The sequence below is a fragment of the Macaca thibetana genome, chromosome 19 (assembly GCF_024542745.1).
Source record: "Macaca thibetana thibetana isolate TM-01 chromosome 19, ASM2454274v1, whole genome shotgun sequence".
Lineage (NCBI taxonomy): Eukaryota > Metazoa > Chordata > Mammalia > Primates > Cercopithecidae > Macaca > Macaca thibetana.
The window spans coordinates 42,421,599-42,443,719 of NC_065596.1; the positions used below are offsets into that span (position 1 = coordinate 42,421,599).

Below are 22,121 nucleotides of genomic sequence, written 5' to 3' on the forward strand. Positions count from 1 at the left end.
CCCAGCATGTCAGCCATTCTTTATTACTGTTATTCCCTCTCCCACTAAACCTCCTTCTCACCCCTGCCCCCTTCCTCTCTCCCAGTCCTTCCTCCTGTCTCTCCCTTCTGCACCCTCCTGCTCTTTTTTCTGATTCTCTCAATAACTGTGTGACTGTCCTCATCTCTTTCTCTCTCCTGATCTGTGTCCTAGTTCCCTCACTCCTCACTCCCGCCCCCCACGTGTCGCCCACATCTCAGTCTCTCTCCCAGTGCCAGTGTCTAGATACCCTCCTGCCCTCCCTTAGTACCTCTCTTTCCACCCCATCCCCACTGCTGATTTGCCCCACATCCAGGACAGGGAGCTCCCTGGAGATGTCTGGGCCTGGGATGACACCTCCTGACACCCCCGTTCCCCACCCCAGTCTCAGGAGGGGCCAACCCACCGTCCTCTTCCCAGCCCTTCCCTTCCCCCGGCCCGGCTCCTGCCTCCCTCTTGGCTGCACCCGCTGCAGCTGCAGCAGCCCGTTGCCAGGGCAACCACAGCTGGCTGGGCGGGAGCCCCTCCACCCCATCCCCCTTCTCCTCCTTTCTGGCAAAGCAAGGCGGAGCTGGGACAAAGCCGGGGAGAGGCAGGGTGCAGGCGGGAGGAGAAGGAGGTGGATGGAGGTAGGGGCTGGCTGGTCGCCTCACCCCCTACAAGGCCCCCCCCACCCCTGGCCCTCCTTCTTGGTGATGCCCCAAACCAGACGGGAGAACGAGGCAGTCGTGGGCAGAGGGGTCAGGCCCAGTTTAATACACAGAACAAGTTAATTCACAGCAGAGGCAGGCAATAGAGGAGACTTGGTGACAAGTGGGGGGGGCACTCCTGGATTGGGGGACATCCCCCCAAAACCCACCACCTCCCCCACCTGCAGTCTCAGTTTCCCTTTTTAAAAACCCGAACAACAAACACACACAACCACAAGAAACAACCACGCCCCCTCACTCCCCCCAAAATGGCCAGTGAGGGGGGCGGGGGCCGCCAGGCCTGGCGGGGCGGGAGGAGGGCGGAGGAGGGAGGGAAAAGGAGTCCGTGGCGGAGTCTGTGCTTCTCATTCCAGCAGGCGCTGGGCGGGGGCCCACCCGGCCCCACCACCGCCACCCACCAGCCACGGCAGGCACGGGGCGGGCACAGGCCAGGGCGGTCGGGGAGGGGCAGGAACAGAGTTCAAAACCAAGGTTCACATCATGCAGTATCCACCGTGGGCACCGGGAGGGGCAGGTGGACACCACGCCCACCGCCCTGGGCACAGGAGGGGAAGGTGCCCACCTTGGGTGGGGCGCGGGACGGCTGCAGCTCCAGAAATTGGGGTTCGGGCGCCCGGCAGGGGGCCGGCAGAGGCGGGTGCCCAGTGGACGCTCTCAGCAGCGCCCCTCCACCCAGCCAGGCCTTGGAGGACTCTTTGTATATATTAACTTCTTTTCCTTTTTTTTCTTTTTTTTTTTTTTTTTTAACTTTTTGTCTTTTTCTTTAGAAAAAGGCTCTGTCCATGCCCCTGGCTGGCACCCACCACCCCCCATGCCCGCCCAGAGGCGGGGTATGGCTTTGAGGGGAGAAGCCCCTGGTGTCCATTTGCCAAGGGACAGAGAGGGAGGGAGGGAGGGAGAGGCCCCGGCCGGGCCACCCACCCACAGGGCACACATTCCGCTTGCACAGAGGGGAGGGGGTGGCCCAGCCCCCTCTCGGCTTCCGCCTCTCCCGCTCTCGCTGCGGGGCATTCAGGGTGGGGGAGAAGTGAGGAGCTCAGAGAGGCAGGTAGGCGAGCACCACCCCAGAGTCCCGGCGCCGAGCCGGCCTAGGTGAGGGTGATGTAAGCAGAAGCCTTTTCCTTCAGGTGCCGAAGACAGAGGTGACAGCTCCAGCTCCCTGCGGGGGCGGCCGAAGCTGGAGTCAGGCCCAGGTCCGGGAGGGCTGCCCCAGCCGCTTCCCACCCAGAGGACACAGTTCTCGACAACCGGGAGATGGGCGTTCCCACCCCCCGCCCACGTGGTGCCTGCCTCTCCTCTCACCTTCCGGGGGCTCCGCCATGGGGGGGCTGAGGCAGTACATGTGGTAACCCCGATCGCAGTCGTCACAAAACAGCAGCTGGTCCTGGGGGGTGAGACCCGCCCAGCTGGCACCCTGGGGGCACGGGCACCAGAAACGGGGGTGGGGGGCTGGGGCAGGGGCTAGGTCAAGGGGGCTGGGGGGAGGTGAGGCCTGCCAAGAAAGTCTCTGAGAAGGTCTTTGCAGCAGGAAATGTGTGCACAACACTGCTTAGCCAAGCACATATCCCTCGGGACGGTCCCTTTGCGATTTATAGTGGGGGTTTCATAAGGATTTATAGTGGGGGTTTCACAAGGCTCTGCGGAAGGTTTATTATTATTATTATTTTATATTTTTAGAGACAGGGTCCTACCCTGTTGCCCAGGCTGGAAGTGCAGTGGTGCAGTCACAGCTCACTGCAGCCTCACACTCCTGGGCTCAAGTGATTCTCCTGCCTCAGCCACCTGAGCTGGGACTATAGGTGTGGGCCACCACGCCTGGCTTTTTTTTTTTTTTTTTTTTTTTTTAAGTTTTTTGTAGAGATGGGGGTCTCACTATGTTGCCCAGGCTGGTCTAGAACTGCTGGGCTCAAAACTCCTCAGCCTCCCAAAGTGCTGGGATTACACAGGTGGGCCACCACTCCCGGCCTGTGGAAGGCCTTATATGACACCAAGATGATCTGATACCAGCTCTGCCAGCAACGGTCATGGCTTTTTTTTTTTTTTTTTTTTTTTTTGAGACGGAATCTCGCTCTGTCACCCAGGCTGGAGTGCGCAGTGGCGCCATCTCGGTTCACTGCAATCTCCACCTCCTAGGTTCAAGAGATTCTCCTGCCTCAGCCTCCCAAGTAGCTGGGACTACAGGCACCCAGCTAACTTTTGTACTTTTGTAGAAACGGGGTTTCACCATATTGGCCAGGCTGGTCTGGAACTCCTGACCTCAGGTGATCCACCCACCTCAGCCTCTCCCAGAGTGCTGGGATTACAGGCGTGAGCCACCGCGCCCGGCCTGTGGAAGGCTTTAAACAATCCTAAGATGATCTGACACCAGCTCTGCCAGCAGTGGTCATGGCTTTACATCTCAGCTCTTCCATTTCCCTAGCTGGCTGGCCCTGGCCAGGTCTCTTTCCCTCTCCGAGCTCGGTTTCTTCCCTGCTTCAGAGGGTGGTTGGGAGGAGCCAGAGAGACGAAGAGGAGAAGTGCCGGGTTCAATTTGTGGACACCAGCATGATGGTAACACAGGGGACTCGCGTTCACCAGGGAGGGCTCAGACACAGGCTTTAAGCTCGAGGAGCGGAGGTGGACGTGCCAAGCGGGGCGGGCAGCAGGGCACGCGGGGGGCGGGCGGCACTCACGTCGTTCTCGGAGGTTCCGCACAGGCTGCAGGATTTGCACTCAATGCACTGCCAGCGGTAGGTCCGCACAGCTGCCGTCATGTTCACCGTGAATTGTAAACACGAGGGGTGTCCTGGGCGCCAAGGGGCAGGGGTGCAGTTAGGAGGTCAGTGCCCACCAGGGGAACCATCGCTCAGCCCCTGCCCCCGGCTGATGAGGCCGGGATGAGCTGCTGGGGTCCACAGCCTGACCCCACACCCTCCCAGCAACCACGTGGCCAGCAGCCGTCCCCCGGCCACCACAGTCTCCTACCACAACCACCATGGCAACCACACTCTGCTCCCCAGAACGCCATGGCAACCGCATTCCATTACCCACAGTGCTGTGGCAACCACTTTCTACCACCCACAACACCGTGGCAACCACCTTCTGTTAACCACCGTGCTGAGACAGCCACATTCCATTACCCGCAGCAGAACGGCCAGGGTCCTGTGAACCGCAGCAGCGTGGCGACCACACTATCCCAGCCACAACGCCATGGCAACCGCCTTCCACAACGGGGTCCCCACACCTTGGTTTCGTGCAACTAAAGCCCATTCCACATGATGCCCCAGCAACCAAACTGTTACTGACAATAGCGTGGAGCGCCAGGCTGTCCGTCATTCCACGGCCCCGGTGCAGAGACACCTGCAGCTGCGACCTGTAGCCACGACCCGTGGTGCCCGCCCCCTGCAACCACGGCCCCGGTGCCATCACAACTACATTCCATGATACCGAGTTGCCATGACAACCACATTTCACTACCCATGATGCCATGACAACCACAATGCATGGCCTACTGTGCTGTGGCAACCACAGTCTATATTGCCCCCAAGTCCACCACAGGAAACCACGTTCTGTAAGCCACAATTCTACGGCAAGCTCGTCCTGCTACCAGTGCCCAGGTGGTGGCATCCGTCACTCACACCACACAGCCCACTACCCGCCACACCTTGACCCCCGTCTCTTGCTACTCCTTTTGTCTTGTTTTGGTTTTTGAAACAGGGTCTCACTCTGTTGCCCAGGCTGGAGCACAGTGGTGCCATCAGAGCCCACTCTGCAGCCTTGACCTCCCGGGCTCCAGCAATCCTCCCACCTCAGCCTCCCGAGTAGCTGGGACTAATGGGGTGCGAAACCATACCCAGCTTTTTTTTTTGAGACGGAGTCTTGCTCTGACACCCAGGCTGGAGTGCAGTGGTGCGATCTCAGCTCGCTGAAACCTCAGTCCTGGGTTCAAGCGATTCTCCTGCCTGAGCCTCCAGAGTAGCTGGGATTACAGGCACGCGCCACCACACCCAGATAATTTTTATATTTTTAGTAGAGACGGGGTTTCACTATGTTGGCCAGGATGGTCTTGATCTCTTGACCTTGTAATCCACCCACCTCAGCCTCCCAAAGTGCTGGGATTACAGATGTGAGCCACTGCACCCGGCTTTTTTTTTTTTTTTTTTTTTTGAGACGGAGTCTCGCTCTGTCACCCAGGCTGGAGTGCTGTGGCCGGATCTCAGCTCACTGCAAGCTCCGCCTCCCGGGTTCACGCCATTCTCCTGCCTCAGCCTCCCGAGTAGCTGGGACTACAGGCGCCCGCCACCTCACCCGGCTAGTTTTTTTGTATTTTTTAGTAGAGACAGGGTTTCACCGTGTTAGCCAGGATGGTCTCGATCTCCTGACCTCGTGATCCGCCCGTCTCGGCCTCCCAAAGTGCTGGGATTACAGGCTTGAGCCACCGTGCCCGGCCTATTTTTTTTTAATAGATGGGCTCTCATTATGTCGCCCAGACTGGTCAAAAACTCCTGGGCTTAAGGGGCCGGGTGCAGTGGCTCATGCCTTTAATCCCAGCACTTTGGGAGGCCAAGGCAGGCAGATCACCTGAGGTCAGGAGTCTGAGACCAGCCTGGCCAACATGGTGAAACCCTGTCTCTACTAAAAATACAAAAATTAGCCTGGCATGGTGGCGTGTGCCTGTAATCCCAGCTACTCAGGAGGCTGAGGCGCAAGAATCAGTTGAACCCAGGAGGCGGAGGTTACAGTGAGCCAAGATCGTGCCAATGCACACCAGCCTGGGTGACAGAGGGAGACTCCATCTCAAAAAAAAAACCTCCTGGGCTCAAGCAGCCTCCCACCTCAGCCTCCTGGGTAGCTGGGACTAATGGGGTGCGACACCATGCCCAGCTAATTTTGTTTTTAATAGATGGGATCTCACTATGTTGCCCAGACTGGTCTCAAACTCCTGGGCTCAAGGGAGCCTCCAGCCTCAGCCTCCTGAGTTGCTGGGATTACAGGTGCGCAACAACACACCTGGCTAATTTTTAAATATTTTGTAGAGATGGGGGTCTTGCTATGTTGCTCAGGCTGGTCTCAAATTCCTGGCCTCAAGTGATCCTCCCATCTCTGCCTCCCAAAGTGCTGGGATTACAGACGTGAGCCACTGCACCCGGCCTCTCACTACTCTTGATGCCATGCTAAGCACAGGCCGCTACCCACAGTGCCATGAGAGCCACATCCCGTTACCCCTGAAGCCTCACTGATCCGATCCAATTCCCACCATCCTCAGCAGTTGCATCAGCCTCGCTAGCTCTGGTTATCCCCAGTATCCCCTACACGCTCGGGGTCCCCTCAGTCCTCACCACCTTGCCTCCCTCCCTCCAGGTCTGCACTCCTGAATGTCCTCTGCACCCGGCCCCCAGAAACCTCAGGTGGGGAGCGTCACCTGATCGCCCACAGTCTGCACAGGAGATGAGGTCCTCGGGACACCCCGTCTTCTTGGAGCCCCCCAGGCAGAAGTCACAGTAGCCGTTGGGGATGACAGTGCCGTCGGGCGCCTTCTTGGCTGCAAGACAGCGGACAGGCATTGGCACGGGGCAGGCAAGGGCACCCCGCAAAGGTGGCTGCAGACGTTAGGAGCAGAAGGAGGCGTCCATACCTGTGTGTTTCCTTTGTGCCTCAGGGACCCAGGCCAATTCTTTGTAAAACTCTGGGGTGAGGGGGACAGAGAGAGGGACTCTCACCACAGGCAAGGCTCCACCCTGCCCCCAGCCTCAGCCCCAGGGATGGACCTCTTAGTCCAGGTGTGGGGAGATGGGAAGAGTGAGTAGCTACCCTAAGCCGTGGGGAGAGGCGAAAACAGTTCTCATCGGGACTCCCAACTCTTCTTTTTATTTATTTATTTTTTTTCAATTAAAAATAAAAGCAGCATCTTGGTATGTTGTCCAGGCTGGACTCCAACTCCTGGCCTCCAGCGATCCTCCCGCCCCAGCCTCCCAAAATGGTGGGATTATAAGTGTGAGCCACTGCACCCAGTCAGGATTCCCAACTCCTTGAGACAACTGACCCGTCCTCTTTATTGGGTCAAAACTTGGTAAAGACAGCGTGAAGAAGGGCTCCCTGCTTCCCTTCTCACATACATGTCTCCCAGCCACCCATTTCCAAGTGCACCCTCAGTAATTTGTATCTAACAAATTCAGAGAGTACCCCGAGCCAAGATCTGGTACAGAAACACTCAGAAGAAAAATTCTGAACGCCGAGGTGCCCAGGTGTGTAGTGGCCTGGGGTGAGGACACTCAGCCTCTGCCTCTGAGAGATAGGTGGGAAGACGGTGTTTCCCTGCTGCCTCTCCCAAACCCTCCTCCCCGCCCCCATCCCTCAGCTGTCAGAACTGGCATGGGATTGGCACGGGCGGACGCCAAGGGCTCCCAGGTCACAGACCCTGCCCCTTGACCAAAGCTTAGCCGAGAAAGGAGAAAGGGAAGGCAGGGCGGGAGGGGAGCCATCTATCACACCCCCCCTCCCCAAGCTCTAATTGAAACAATAAATCAGACCCAGAAATATTACGCCCGGCCGGGAGCGAAGGAGCGATGGTTGGTTGCCATGGCAACCCCAGAGCCAGCATCCCCATGGTCGGTGGGGGGAGGGAACGGCTGAGCTGGAGATTTTCCAGAAATGTCTAATGCCCCCCCACCCCCACCCCCAGCTGGGCTCCTCTTCCCCACTCCCAGGGCCCCTCACCACCCCCACCTGGCCTGCCAGCTCACGTTTATGGTTGTTTTTCCGGTGGAAGGGCAGGGCGTGGCGTTCGGCGTTCTCCTCCCCCTCCTCCTCAGCCAGGTGGGTGTGGGTGTAGTGGTAGCTGAGCCCCGGCCGGTTCTTATACCGTTTCCCACAGACTGGGGAGCGAGCGAGCCAGGAGGGCCTGTCAGCCCCTCCAGGCCCATGCTGCCTCCACCCTGGCCTCCAGGATCACACCTCCCCCCCTCGGCCAGAGACCTGAGCATCCCCCCAACCCGGGTCTGGTACAGGAGGCAGAGGGCCACAAGGTGGGGATTCTCTGGGCCCCCCTCTCTCTGCCTTTCCCCCTCTTCAGAAGGACTCACTATCACAGACATACGGCTTGTCTCGGTCCTCCAGGGAAGCGGTGTCCTGGCGTTTCCGAAGACCCCCGATGCCATATGCCTGTAGGGAGAGTCAGGAGTGAGAGGCCAAGAAAGTAAGAAAACAGGCCAGGCGCGGCGGCTCACGCCTGTAATCCCAGCACTTTGGAAGGCCAAGGCAGGCGGATCATGAGGTCAAGAGCTCGAGACCACCTTGGCCAACATGGTGAAACCCCATCTCTACTAAAAATACAAAAATTAGCTGGGTGTGGTGGCGCATGCCTGTAGTCCCAGCTACTCAGGAGGCTGAGGCAGAAGAATAGCTTGAACCCAGGAGGCGGAGGTTGCAGTGAGCTGAGATCACACCACTGCACTCCAGCCTGGCGACAGAGCAAGACTCTGTCTCGAAAAAAAAAAGGAAAAAAGAAAGTGAGAAAACAGAGTCTTTTGCAAATTCAAACTGCAGCTCTGCAAATGTCCTAGCTGTGGGGCTTCAAACCTCTCCAAGTTTTAGCTTCTTCCTCTGCGGCACGGGGATGAAGGTAGCTCTAACCCACTGCATAATCTCTGCTTTGCAAATGGCTTAATACAGATGAGCCTCAGTTTCCTCATCTGTAAAATGGGTATTAAATCCCCCACCCCTGCAGGCTGTTCTGGGATTCAATGAGGTCAGACTGTGGCAGGGGCCGACCACTGCGCCTGCTCCACGAATGAGACCTGTCATTAAGGGGAGCAGGGGAGAGGAGAACCTTGGGGTGATACCTTTCCTTTGGCCCTGTTCTTCCTCCTGGGAATGTCATCCTCCAAGTCTTCCACCTCGAGATCATGCGGAAACTCCAGCAACTGCTGTTTCTGGGCAATAGAGAAAGGAGACGGATCAAGAAAGTAGGAGCCACTGACCTGCTTTTGAGGGGCTCTGGGCAGAGGTGGAGATTGGGGATGAGAGCGTAAGTCAGGAGTTCTTCCAAACAGAGATGAAGTCTGGGAGGATGGAGACTGGGATGCCCAAGGGCTGGAGGAAACCAGGGGGTTTCAGAGCAGGAACATGAGGGCCCGGGCTGGCGGCCAGCAGGGGTGAGAGGAAGCCATGTCGGGGGGTCCCCCAGGGGTGGGCCTACCTGACAGTCCATAATGGTCTCCTCCTCCTTCAGCTCAATCTTCTTCTCCCCCGTCTCTGCACACAGCAGAGCCTCGAGGACGGGCCCTTCAGGGAGGCCACCCTCCTTCTTCAGGGGTGCTTCACAGTCTGGGGACAGGGCCATGGCAGGGTCAGATGGGGAAGTTGACCCTAGAGGACTCCTCAAACTATGCAGGTGGGGGGACCATGCTCTTTGCGGGAGGGAAGAAGCTTTCCCACACTCGGCCAGCAGCCGAGGCGAGGATTTAACTACGCACCCTAGAAGGGAGGCCCAGACCCCGGGGAGACCCAGCCACACCCTCAGATGCCCTGGGACGCACGGCAGGAGACACAGTCAGAACTTTGGATACACCGGAAAGCCTCAGAAAAAGACACAGGCCATCAGGCACACCCAGACCTACTCAGGGAAGACACAGCGACTTTTTTTTTTTTTTTTTTTTGAGACGGAGTCTCGCTCTGTTGCCCAGGCTGGAGTGCAGTGGCCGGATCTCAGCTCACTGCAAGCTCCGCCTCCCGGGTTTATGCCATTCTCCTGCCTCAGCCTCCCTCCCGAGTAGCTGGGACTACAGGCGCCCACCACCTCGCCCGGCTAGTTTTTTGTATTTTTTTTTAGTAGAGACGGGGTTTCACCGTGTTAGCCAGGATTGTCTCGATCTCCTGACCTCGTGATCCGCCCGTCTTGGCCTCCCAAAGTGCTGGGATTACAGGCTTGAGCCACCGCACCCGGCCGACACAGCGACTTTTAAACACACCCAGACAAATACGGACAGATACACACACTCACAGAGGAGACACATGGACACCCATAGGGGACATCAAGACAGATTTTCTGAGACAGACGCAGAAAGGAAGAGGCCCAACCAAGCTCTCCTTTTTCTTTTTCTTTCTTTCTTTCTTTTTTTTTTTTTTTTTTTTTTTGAGACAGGGTCTCGCTCCGTCACCCAGGTTGGAGTGCAGTGGCACAATCTCAGCTCACTGCGACTCCCAGGCTCAAGTGATCCTCCCATCAGCCTCCTGGGTAACTAGGACTACAGGCAGAGTGGTTGGCCCGCCACCACACCGGCTAATTTTTGTATTTTTGGTAGAGACGGGGTTTCACCATGTTAGTCAGGCTGGTCTCAAACTCCTGAGTTCAAGTGATCCTCTGCCTCAGCCTCCCAAAGTGCTGGAATTACAGGCACAAGCCACCATGCCTGGCCAAGCCACACTCTCAGATACAGCCTAGAGACTCAGAGAGGTATAGCCAGATCCTTGGAGACAGCCAGACACATGAAGGAGACACAGCCGGACCCATGGGTACTCTCAGAGATGCACAGAGACAATCAGCTGGTCAGGTGTGGTGCCTCACACCTGTAATCCCAGCACTTTAGGAGGCCGAGGTGGGTGGATCACTTCAGGTCAGGAGTTCGAGACCAGCCTGGCCAACATGGTAAAACCTCATCTCTACTTAAAAACAAAATACAAAAATTGACCGGATGTAATTGCTCACGCCTGTAATCCCAGCTACTCAGGAGGCTGAGAAAGAGAATCACCTGAACTCGGGAGACAGAGGTTGCAGTGAGCTGAGATCGTGCCACTGCACTCCAAACTGGATGGAAGAAAAGAAAGAGAAAGAAACAAGGAAAAGAAAGAAAGAAAAGGAAGGGAGGGAGGGAGGGAGGGAGGGAGGAAGGAAGGAAGGAAGGAAGGAAGGAAGGAAGGAAGGAAGGAAGGAAGGGAGGGAGGGAGGGAGGGAGGGAGGGAGGGAGGGAGGGAGGGAGGAGGAGAAGGAAGGAAGGAAGGAAGGAAGGAAGGAAGGAAGGAAGGAAGGAAGGAAGGAAGGGAAAGAAAGAAAAAAGAAAGAAAAGAAAGAAAGAAAGAAAGAAGAAAGAGAGAGGGAGGGAGGGAGAGAAAGAGAGAGGGAGGGAGGGAGAGAAAGAGAGAGAGAGAGAAAAAGAAAGAAAGAAAGAAAGAAAGAAAGAAAGAAAGAAAGAAAGAAAGAAAGAAAGAAAGAAAGAAAGAAAGAAAGAAAGAAAGAAAAAGAAAGAAAGAAAGAAAGAAAGAAAGAAAGAAAGAAAGAAAGAAAGAAAGAAAGAAAGAAAGAAAGAAAGAAAGAAAGAAGAAAGAATTAGCCCTCCAGATACCTAGGCCCCCCTGGGGAAGACAGCCAGATGAGATGCCTAGACACATAGTGGGGAGATACCAACATACCCAGGGAGAATTGCTCAGCTAGACACACACACACACACACAGGAGACACAGACAGACAGAGACACAGCCAGGTGGGCACTGCCACACTCCTGGGTACACACAGACCTTCGGACTCAGGAAGAGAAACTGACCCCAATGACCCTGATACTCCTAAACACATTCCAGGTTAAGTCCAGATCCTCTGATGGACTGACACACACGTGCAGAAATACACCTGATACACCAGACACCATCAGGAAGAGATTCTCCCAGACACTCCGAGGCACCTACACACCCACAGAAAGAGACGGCCGCACCGCCTAACGCACCCAGACACACTGGGAAGGAGCTGGACGCCCTGACAAACCAGACATACACAAGACACAAGCCTTCTAAGACACTTGGAGACACCCGGGAAGATACACCTAAGAGAGGAAAGAGCTCCAACCAGACACTGAGACATCCAGACGCCCTTGGGGAGATACAGAGGCGGACACCCTCAGGCACCCACAGAAGAAAATACAGGCAGATGGCCGGGCACGGTGGCTCAAGCCTATAATCCCAGCACTCTGGGAGGCCGAGTCGGGTGGATCACCTGAGGTCAGGAGTTCGAGACCAGCCTGGCCAACATGGTGAAACCCCGTCTCTACTAAAAATACAAAAAAATTAGCTGGGCATGTCGATGTGCGCTAGGTGGGAGGTTGAGACAGGAGAATCACTTGAACCCACTAGGCGGAGGTTGCAGTGAGTTGAGATCGCGCCACTGTACTTCCAGCCTGGGCAACAGAGCCGGACTCCATCTCAAAAAAAAAAAAAAATACAGGCAGATACTGATCCATCCCAACTCCCAGGGGAAGGGATGCAGTCAGAAACTCCATACACCCACACACACCTAACAGGTATCACTATGCCCTCCAATACCACTGGACCCCTTGGCGGGGTGTAGTGGCTCACGCCTGTAATCCCCACACTTTGGAGGGCTGAGAAGGGAGGATCCTTTGAGCTCAGGAGTTCGAGACCAGCCTAGGCAACATAATAACACCCTGCCTCTATTTTAAAAACAACAGGCCGGGTACAGTGGCTCACGCCTGTAATGCCAGCACTTCGGGAGGCCGAGGTGGCCAGATCACCTAAGGTCAGGAGTTCCAAACCAGCCTGACCAACACGGTGAAACCCCATTTCTACTAAAAATACAAAATTAGCTGGGCGTGGCGGCGCATGCCTGTAATCCCAGCTACTCAGAAGGCTGAGGCAGGAGAATCGCTTGAACCCGCTAGGCAGAGGTTGCGGGTTCAAGGTTCAACTCCCCACTAGGTGGAGGTTGCGAGATAGCGCCATTGCACTCCAGCCTGGGTGAAACTCTGTCTCAAAAATAAATAAATAAATACATAACAACAACTGGGCACCTGGGCCCATGTAGGAGGAGATGCAGTCGCCACTCAGTGACTCAGAGAAACTGTGGAATCTCTGGGAAACACCCGAGATGCACATGGGCAGACACACAGCCAGCCAGGCAGACACTTGCTAGAAGGCGGATAAAGGTGACGACGGGCTTGGACACACAGCAGGCCCTGGGACACCGTTGGGGGCCCCAGCGGCTGCACCCACCGATCTTGTACTCGCAGGGCCTGAGTCTGGGGTCCTCCAGGATGTTGAGTCTCCGTTTCTTCCTCCAACAGCGGGCGGGGTACGTGTAAATCTGTCCCGGGGCCAAACCTGGCGAGAGAGGAAGGTGAGAGGGCGGCCGCGGTGGGGTGGCCCGGCCCCTCCCCGCCTCGCGCCAGCCCTCCCAGCGGTACCCGGCCCGCGGTGGGTCTTCTCCATCCAGATGTAGCAGTTGTTCTGGGCCACGCCGGTCTGCGAGTCGAGGAAGGGCAGTCGCAGGCTGCGCTCCGCACACAGGCGCGCGTTGTAGCTGCGGCAGTGCTCGATGGCCTCGCGGTAGAAGTCCTCGCCTAGGCTAGAGGGGCAGCGAACGGGCGGGCGGCTGTCAGCAAGGGCAGGCGCACAGGGTCGCCCAGCACCCCTCCCCCGGCTGCCGGCCCGCCCAGGCTCGGGAGGGGTGGGCAGACCCCTCCAGCTTCACCTCTCTCCTCCTCCCACTCCGGGACCCAGGCTGGGGGAAGGGGACAGGGCCCAGGGGCCCCCAAACTGGGACTCAAACAGGCCTCCAGCTCATGAGTAGAAACACCATACAGAAACAAACAAAAACACACCGGGATGTATCCCTACATGAACACATGCAGACACACAACACAAATCACACACAGTCACACGGGATTCACACACACAAAGAGAGACAAATCCCAGTACTCACAAAGGAGAAACAGACAAACCTCACACACGTGCACACATAAATATCTACTGAAAAAGACAAATATCCCAAGTTCCATAGTGTGGAGACGAATCACACAAATAACCATGCACAAAGACACATCACATATCCACAGACACACACCAGAAACACATCACTCACACAAAGACACACAACATGGAAACATAACACCACACACACATACACACCTCATGCAGCCAAAGACATACAGACACACACATGTCAAAGGACAGGAACTACAGAAACCACTTACCCCCCTGTGCACTTACCCACGTATCCAAAGACACAACACAAACCACACACACAATATCCAGACACACAACACAAACATAGATTCACACAGGTACACACATTTACAAAGATGTGCAATGTGGAACCAGTATCTAAAATATAATACATCCACACAGACACACACACATATAAAACACAGAAACAGCCAAATCCACCCACAGTCACACAAAAATTTACACACAAATACACACAGCCCTACATACCCAAAAACACAGAACACAAGACAAATGACAGATAGTTCCAAAGGACACAGACACACACTGGGAGACCCAAATATCCAAAGATATCTAGTGCAGAATAAAAAGAAACGGACACACGTCCACACACCTATCCCCCAAAATTCTTTAAAAAACCAGAACACAAATAAGTGGTACATACACACACTCCACATCCCAAGACAAAGGTAGTGTGGACTTCACTCCAGTTTGCCAAGGCTCCCGCACCCCCGGGTCATTTCACCCTCTCCCAGACCCGAGGGTCGCAGGGAGGGGACGATGTCCCCCTTCCCCAAAAAGAATCTGGAGGTCCCCCAAGCCCTCCACCCCTCCAGGGAGCGGCGCATCCGACATCATTCTTGTCAGAGACCCACAGTCACACACTCTCGCACCCCCACGCAGCCCCGCACTCGGTGACAGCCCCCAGACACCCCCTCGGCCCCACCCCCGGCCGCCACACACACCCAGGCCCGCGTAGACCCGCCCGCGCTCCCTCCCCGCCTCCTGCCAGCCCGCACCACCTCAGGGGGCCAGGGATGACAGTGGCCATCTTGCTCCCCGGGTCCTGCCCCCAGCAGGTCCCCGCCGGGTCGGTCCTCCCAGCGGTCGGGCGGGCGCTGAGGCCGCCCATCCATTCATTCCCGGGGGGCGGGAGCACGAGGGCCACGGCCAATAGCGGCGACGGGGCGGGCCCGCCCGGGCCATGCCGGGAGTGGTAGTCCCAGGCCAGGGGGCCCCCGGGACCCCGCGGGGACGGGGACGGCGCGGAGGAGGGGCCCGGGGCACGCACCGTCACTCACCCGCCCTCACTCGTCCACATAGCCTGCTCTCGCGTGCACACAACCACATGCACACCTGGACTCGCACACGCCCACGCATGGCAGTTTACACACACATTCACGCGGAGACTCACAGCCTCCCACACACTCCTACTCACACACCTTCGCACGGACTCACAGCCACATGCACACACTGCAATACTAAGAGACGCAGAGACACCTCCCAGGTGCCCACACAGACTTCTCACCAACATGCTTCCAGCAGACACCTCCCATCCCCCCCACCCAAGTCTCTCCTAGCTCCAGAGTCCCCATCCGGGGCTGTCTCTCCCAGCAGCCACGCTCACGGTCACCCCGCCCTGCTCAACGCCTTCTGCAGGCCTGACAGCAGCAGTGCAGGTTAGAAACAGTAGTCACACCTCCAGGGTTCAAATCTTAGCTCTGTCACTTGGTGGCCATGTGACCTTGGCAAATGACTTAACCCTTCTGGGCCTCAGTTTCCTCATCTGTAAAAAGAGGATGATGCCTCACTGGAGTGTTGTGAGGATTAAATGAGGAAGTATAGGCAAAGCATTTTAAAAGGTAACTGGCAGGCCAGGTGCAGTGGCTCACACCTGTAATCCCGGCACTTTGGGAGGCCCAGGCAGGTGGATCACCTGAGGTCAGGAGTAGGAGACAGCCTGGCCAACAGTCTCTACTAAAAATACAAAAATTAGCCGGATGTGGTGGTGCATGCCTGTACTCCCAGCTATTTGGGAGGCTGAGGCAGGAGAATCACTTGAGCCCAGGAGGCGGAGGTTGCAGTGAGTTGACATCCTGCCTGGGCGACAGAGCAAGAATCTGCCTTAAACAAAAAAAACAAAAAAAGGTACCTGGCAGGTAGTATTTGCTCAAGAAATCCATTTATTCCACAAAGGAGCTGATACGTACTTTACTAAGATGTCAATGGTAATACCTAAATGCTATCAGAAAGAATAATGCGGGCCAGGAACAGTGGCTCACGCTTGTAATCCCAGCACTTTGAGAGGCTGAGGCGGGCAGATCACCTGAGGTTGGGAGTTTGAGACCTGCCTGACCAACAAGGAGAAACCCCATCTCTACTAAAAATACAAAATTAGCCAGGCGTGGTGGCACATGCCTATAATCCCAGCCACTTGGGAAGCTGAGGCAGGAAAATCACTTGAACCCAGGAGGCGGAGGTTGCAGTGAGCCAAGATCATGCCTTTGCACTCCAGCCTGGGCAACAAGAGCAAGACTCCATCTCAAAAATAAATAAATAAATAACAAATAAGAAAGAAAGAATAATGCTGGCCAGGTGCAATGGCTCCAGTCTGCGATCCCAGTACTTTGGAGGCCTAGATGAGAGGACTGCTTGAGTCCAGGAGTTTGAGACCAACCTGGGCAACATATCCAGACTCCTGTCTCTACAAAAAAAAAAAAATTTAAATTAGCTGGGCATGATGGCGCATCAGTGTAGTACCAGCTACTTGCGAGGCTAAAGTGGGAGGATAGCTTGAACCTGGGAGGCTGAGGCTGCAGTGAGCTGTGGTCTCACCACTGCACTCCAGTCTGGATGGCAGAGCAAGACTCTGTCTCTAAAAGCAAACAAACAACAAAAAAAAAAATAAGTAAGCAGGGTGAGGTGACTCATGCCTGTAATCCCAGCAATTTGGGAGGCTGAGATGAGAGGACCACTTGAGCTCAGGAGACCAGCCTGGGCAACATAGCGAGACCTGGTCTCTACCAAAAAGAAAATAAATAGCTGGGCATGGTGGCACATGCCTATGGTCCCAGCTACTCAGGAGGCTGAGTCAGGAGGATTGGTTGAGCCCAGGAGATCAAAGCTGTAATGAGCTATGATCACACCACTACACTCCAGCCTGGACAACTGAGCAAGACCCTATCTCCAAAACAAAAAAAAATAGATGCTCTGGCCGGGCGCGGTGGCTCAAGCCTGTAATCCCAGCACTTTGGGAGGCCGAGACGGGCGGATCACGAGGTCAGGAGATCGAGACCATCCTGGCTAACACGGTGAAACCCCGTCTCTACTAAAAAAACAAAAAAAAAACTAGCCGGGCGAGGTGGCGGGCGTCTGTAGTCCCAGCTACTTGGGAGGCTGAGCAGGAGAATGGCGTGAACCTGGGAGGTGGATGCAGTGAGCTGAGATCCGGTCACTGCACTCCAGCCTGGGTGACAGAGCAAGACTCCGTCTCAAAAAAAAAAAAAAAAAATAGATGCTCAGTAGATATTTGTTGAATGAGTAAATGCACCCATCATGTGCTGGGCATAGTTCACCCCGTGTTGCTATTATTATCTGCATTTTCCAGGTGAGGAATCTGAGGCACAGGAAGGTGACCTCACATACCTGCATCCCCTGGCGGCTCTTTGAAAGTGAGACTGAAGGAAGGAGGCAGGCACCCTGACGCCCCTCCCCAAGTGGCCCTGACCTCCTTCTCTCTTCCACTGTCACACACACTGACTCCACCGGAAGAGATCCCCAGGGAGTGAGCGGACCCACTGAGTCACACACTGACCCAGTCTCTCCACAACACCACCACCCCGTCCCTCTTCCCGTCTCACCCCTCCTTCCCCTTTCCCCTTCCTCTCTTCCGCCCCGACCCCTGTAGAGCCAGCATTCAGGTTTGGGCGGCTGCTGTAATTAACACGCCCACAAACGCCCTCATCCACCAGGGGGCGCCCCAGCCGACAATAGTGGCCCGCTAGCCTTCACCATTTTTGTCACTTGAAATCCCCCCATGAGAAAGATCCAGTCAAGGCCTCCTACACTCACGGTCACTTCTACACACACACACACACACACACACACACACACACACACACACACCCCTCTAGTCTTAGACCCTTTCCACCAACTCGCCCATCTAAGCCAGGTAAGGCCTTGGCCCGCCCCTCTCCTGAAACAGGAGGAAGTGGGTCTCTGATTCACATATGGCCTGGAGTGTGACAAAGGGATTAAGTGGGGGAAAGTGGCACCCCTACGATCACTCTGGCCTCCAGGGGCCTATAGTGGCCACCCCACGCCTTGCCCACGGTGAGCTGTGACCCCACCTTCCTCTCTCACCTCCCATTCGCTCACAGGTCCCCTAGCACACCCTCTTACACTTGATTCCCACACCTCTAGCCTCAGGCACTCACCCCTGCCCCACCCCAAACTCTCATGTCAATTTGATTAAGAGAAGCCCGAGTGTAGACACTCTGAGTGTAGACCTTTCTAACAGTCCTCCTCTACAAGCAGAATTTCTATTTGTCTTTTCTTTTCTTCCTTTCTTTCTTTTTCCTTCTCTCTCTCTTTCTTTCTTTCTTTTCCTTTCTTTCTTTCTTTCTCCTTCTTTCTTTCCTCTTTCTTTTTCTCTCTCTCTTTTTTTTTGGACAGGGTCTCACTCAATGGCCCAGGCTGGAGTGCATGAACACAGCTCACTGCAGCCTCCACCTCCCAGGCTCAAGCGATCCTCCCACCTCAAACCCCCAAGTAGCTGGGACTACAGGTGTGCACCACCACACCCGGCTAATTTTTGTATTTTTGTAAAAACAGGGTGTCCCGGTGTTGGCCACGCTAGTCTCAAACTTCTAAGCTCAAGTGATCTGCCCACCCTGGCCTCCCAAAGTGCTGGGATTACAGGCATGAGCCTCTGTGTCTGGCCCACCAGCAGGGCCTCTACCCGCAGACCCAGGCTGACACTTGCAGCGGGCTCTCCTTTCCTTCCACCCTAACCACCTGCACACACCACTCCCACACACTTCTACACACTTGAACTCCCAGTCCTCTCCCTGGCCCAAACAATCCTCCTGCCCCATGCCCCAGTGCCCTGTTGGGGAGCTGGCCCACAGTAGAAATCAATTTCATAAATCAATATTGATACCACTAATAATAATCACTACATTTGATCAGTGTCGGTCTCTGTGCTAAGTACTTTACAAAGATGGCCTTATTTAAGCCCCAGGACAGCCCCATCGGGTGGTAAGGGCTGTTAGAAGCCCCCATACACAGATGGTAAAACTGAGGCTCACGGCGGGGGAACATTCGTGGCTCAAGCTGGTTTCGGAACTCAGTCGGAACTTCCGAGGGCGGCACCCTCCAGCTCCTTCTCCCCATGGGATTTGACTGGCATTCCTTCAGGAGCCAGGGAGTCCCCACCCTCACCCCTGCAGAGACCTTTTGGAAGGGGAGGGCACAGAGGGGCAGGGCCCTCCCAGTCCAGGCTTACTCTGGCTGGGCCCCTGCTCAGGGCTGCAGCACACCTCCTCCTGGGGTCTGGGCCAGGGTCAAGGTGAGGGGCCCCATCGCCTGTAGATCCACCAACTTGCACAGGTGCCCCGTTCCCAGCCATTTTGCGGATATCCCTCACAGGACAGACAGCTGTCTGTGTGTACCACTTAAGGTGAGAGGGCAGCAGAGGGCTGTCACCACCATGCACCACCTCACACGGACCCAAGCCCCACACACCGGCTCCCGGCACCCTGCTCACGGCGGAGCCACACGTGTAGGCGCGTGCCTCTAAATCTCTGCCCCGCTTCCTCTCCCAACTCCCACCCTCCACCTCCCACCCCCATTCCCGCCAGAAACCAGAAGCAACTGGCGGCCTCTGGTCCAGCCAGCAGGCGCATCCCTTCTCGTGGGTGGGGTGGGGGGCCGCTCCCTCTCTCACTCTCTCCCTCTCACCCCCCTTCACCCCCGCCCCCAGCCCTCGATGTTCAAGGTCAAGGCAGCCAGTGCACGGGGTTGGGGGAAGGGTGGGGGAGGTCGCCCCGGCCCCTTTGTGCGACGCCGCGGGCGCTCGCCCTCCGCCTCCTCCACCAGGCCCGGGAGGAGGGGGAGGGGAGGCCGCGCTCGCCTGCGGGGAGGGAGGGCGGGAGCGGCCGAGCGCCTGTCACTCGGAGCCCGCTGTCACCGCCTGGGAACAGGGGGTGGGGGAGGGCTGGGACCCGGGAGTCCGGGATCCCGAAGAGGAAGCAAGAGCGAGATGGAGAGGGGGAAGGGGAGGGGTGGAGAGCGCGAGGGATGGCAAGGAGAGGGGAGGGTCAGGAGGGGCCAGGCTGGGACCCAGACGTCCGAGTTCCCAGTCACCAGGCCCGGGAAGAGGCGAACGCTCGGAGGGCCGCGGCCAGGGAGAAAGGGAGGGAATCCCCGGAGACCGAGGGCGCTCCCGGCACCGCCTCCTGGGCAGCCGGTCCCCAAGGGGATCAGAGATGCTCCCGTTTGATGTGTATGGGCGGGGAGAGGGAAGGATGCTGCGGTCCAGGCTGACCGTGGGTTCGGGGTTTCTAGTTCCCAGAGATTCCGGGAGGAAAAAGGGGAGGCAGAGGGGAATGGAACTCGGGACCCCCGACGTCTCAGCTCCCACCCTGCGGCCGCGAGGGCCGGGGTCCCCAGAGAAAGAAGGGGAAAGAGAGAAAGGCGCTTTGAAGAGGGGAGAGCGGGTAATGGAAACCCTGGAGACCGAGGTCCGGACTTAGGTGTTCGAGCTTCCAACCCCGGCTGGGGCAGGCCCGGCACCTCCGGAGACCCTGAGGAAGAGATGGAGGAGAGGGAAGCCCCTACCCCCACTCTGGGTGGGGAAACGGCCTCCGCCACCCCCAGCCCGCGCCACATTCCTTCACTGACAGCGACAAAGAAGAGGCGCCCCCGCGACCCTGGAGGGGCTCCCGCCCCCAACCCCAGGGGGCGACAGGGGGTGGGGGTCCCCGGGGCAAGGGTTCGCGCTGGGGGCCCCCATTCAACTACGGTCCGCGCGCTGGGTTCCCCTCCTCAGCCCTAGGGCGAGCGGGGGAAGGGCTCCTGGTGGGGGGGGTCTGGACAGGGGGCGGGGACGGCGGGGACACTCACGACTTGAGCGGGTTCTGAATGGCGGTAGCCATGGCCCGCTCGGCTGGGCCGCCTCCGGCCCGGGGCGCCGCTGCCGCCGCGCGCGGGCCCAGCCCGGCCTGCGCCGCCCGCTCTGCCGCCCAGCGCGCTACGATTTCATTCATTCTTGGGGCTGCGGCGCGAGCGGAGCGGGGCGGGCCGGGGGCGGGGCTCAGCCAATCCCCGCGCCCCCCGGCGCACGACGGGACGTGGAGTCTAGGGGCGAGCGGCGGCGCCCGAGGGCGCCCCTGCCCGGACTACACGTCCCAGGGGGCGTCAGGAGGACCGCGCTCCCATTGGCTGCTGGGGATACAGGGAGAGGCGGGGCTCCCCCCAGAGCATCTTTCCTCCCTCCCTGGGAGTGCTCGGTCTCCAGCTCGGGATCTCCACCCTCCAGGCACCGCGGGCGCGGAATCAGGTGGTCCCTAGCTTCTAGGTGTCCCCAGGGTATGCGGATGACCCTAAAGTCTGTCGTGTATTATTGTCTGGGCCTATTTGGGTGTCTCTTCTATGTCGGACAGCCTGTGAACAAGCACAGGGGTTCATCAGTGCCTTTGTTCATTTACTGAGTGCCTGCTGTGTTCCAGGAACTCTTCTAGGCACTGGGGATACAGCAATGACCAAAACAAAGTTGCCACTCTCAAGGAGCTGACATTCTAGTGGAGAAAGACAGATAATAAGAAAATAAATAGATAAAATCATTTCAGACAGTGAACGGTGCTATAAAGAAAAGAAAATGGGGCCAGTCGTGGTGGCTCATGCCTGTAATCCCATCACTTTGGGAGGCCGAGGCAGGTGCGTCATCTGAGCTCAGGAGTTCAAGACCAATATGGGCAAGATGGCGAAACCCCATCTCTACCCAAAATACAAAAAATTAGCGGGGTGTGGTGGCGCATGCCTGTAATCCCAGCTATTCAGGAAGCTGAGGTGGGAGGATCACTTGAACCTGGGAGGCAGAGGTTGCAGTAAGCCGAGATTGTGCCACTGCATTCCAGCCTGGGTGACAGAGTGAGACCCTGTTTCAAAAAATAAATAAATAAATAATAAAAAGAAAAGAGAGAGAGAGAGAGAGAAAGAAAAGAAAAGAAAAAGAGAAGAGTCTGGGCACACACTTATAATCCCAGCACTTTGGGAAGCTGAGGCAGGAGGATTGCTTGAGCCCCAGAGCACGAGACCAGCCTGGGCAACATAGTGAGACCCCATCTCTACAAAAAGTTTAAAAATTATCTGGGTGTGGGGATGCATGTCTGCAGTCTCAGCTACTCAGGAGGATGAGGCACGAAGATCACTTGATCCTGAAAGTTGGAGGCAGCAGTGAGCTATGATCACACCACTGCACTCCAGCCTGGACAACAGAGACAGTCTCTGTCTTGAAAGAAAGAAAGAGAGAGAGAGAGAGAGAGAAAGAAAATACAATAGATTCAGCAGAACACAGATTCTGGAAAGAAAAAAATAAACAAATGAAAAATAACTTTAGGGACGGGCGCGGTGGCTCACGCGTGTAATCCCAGCACTTTGGGAGGCCAAGACAGGTGGATCACGAGG

At 56.6% G+C, this 22,121-nt stretch overlaps 2 protein-coding genes across 9 annotated transcripts in view; one reads left to right on the forward strand and one right to left on the reverse strand.

Annotated features, from left to right (window-relative positions):
- The window catches only part of SPINT2 (serine peptidase inhibitor, Kunitz type 2), a 230,800-nt gene that overhangs the window by 141,383 nt on the left and 67,296 nt on the right, over positions 1-22,121 (forward strand). The gene's annotated exons all lie outside the window — the stretch shown is intronic.
- Positions 1,441-20,699, reverse strand: DPF1 (double PHD fingers 1). 8 transcript variants are annotated; one of them, XM_050769209.1, is made up of 12 exons: positions 20,559-20,699; positions 12,893-13,053; positions 12,702-12,809; positions 8,905-9,032; positions 8,549-8,638; positions 7,790-7,868; positions 7,451-7,582; positions 6,343-6,393; positions 6,130-6,249; positions 3,401-3,513; positions 2,031-2,112; positions 1,441-1,887 (listed from the first exon to the last, which is right to left on the reverse strand). In XM_050769209.1, exons 1-12 carry the CDS (start codon positions 20,588-20,590, stop codon positions 1,817-1,819), a joined length of 1,167 nt encoding a protein of 388 aa, XP_050625166.1. In that variant the 5' UTR covers positions 20,591-20,699; the 3' UTR covers positions 1,441-1,816. The 8 variants fall into 8 exon arrangements, with proteins under 8 accessions (XP_050625166.1, XP_050625171.1, XP_050625168.1 ...); XM_050769214.1 differs by having other exon boundaries at positions 12,893-13,048; positions 20,559-20,681; XM_050769211.1 differs by lacking the exon at positions 20,559-20,699 and adding an exon at positions 14,962-15,093.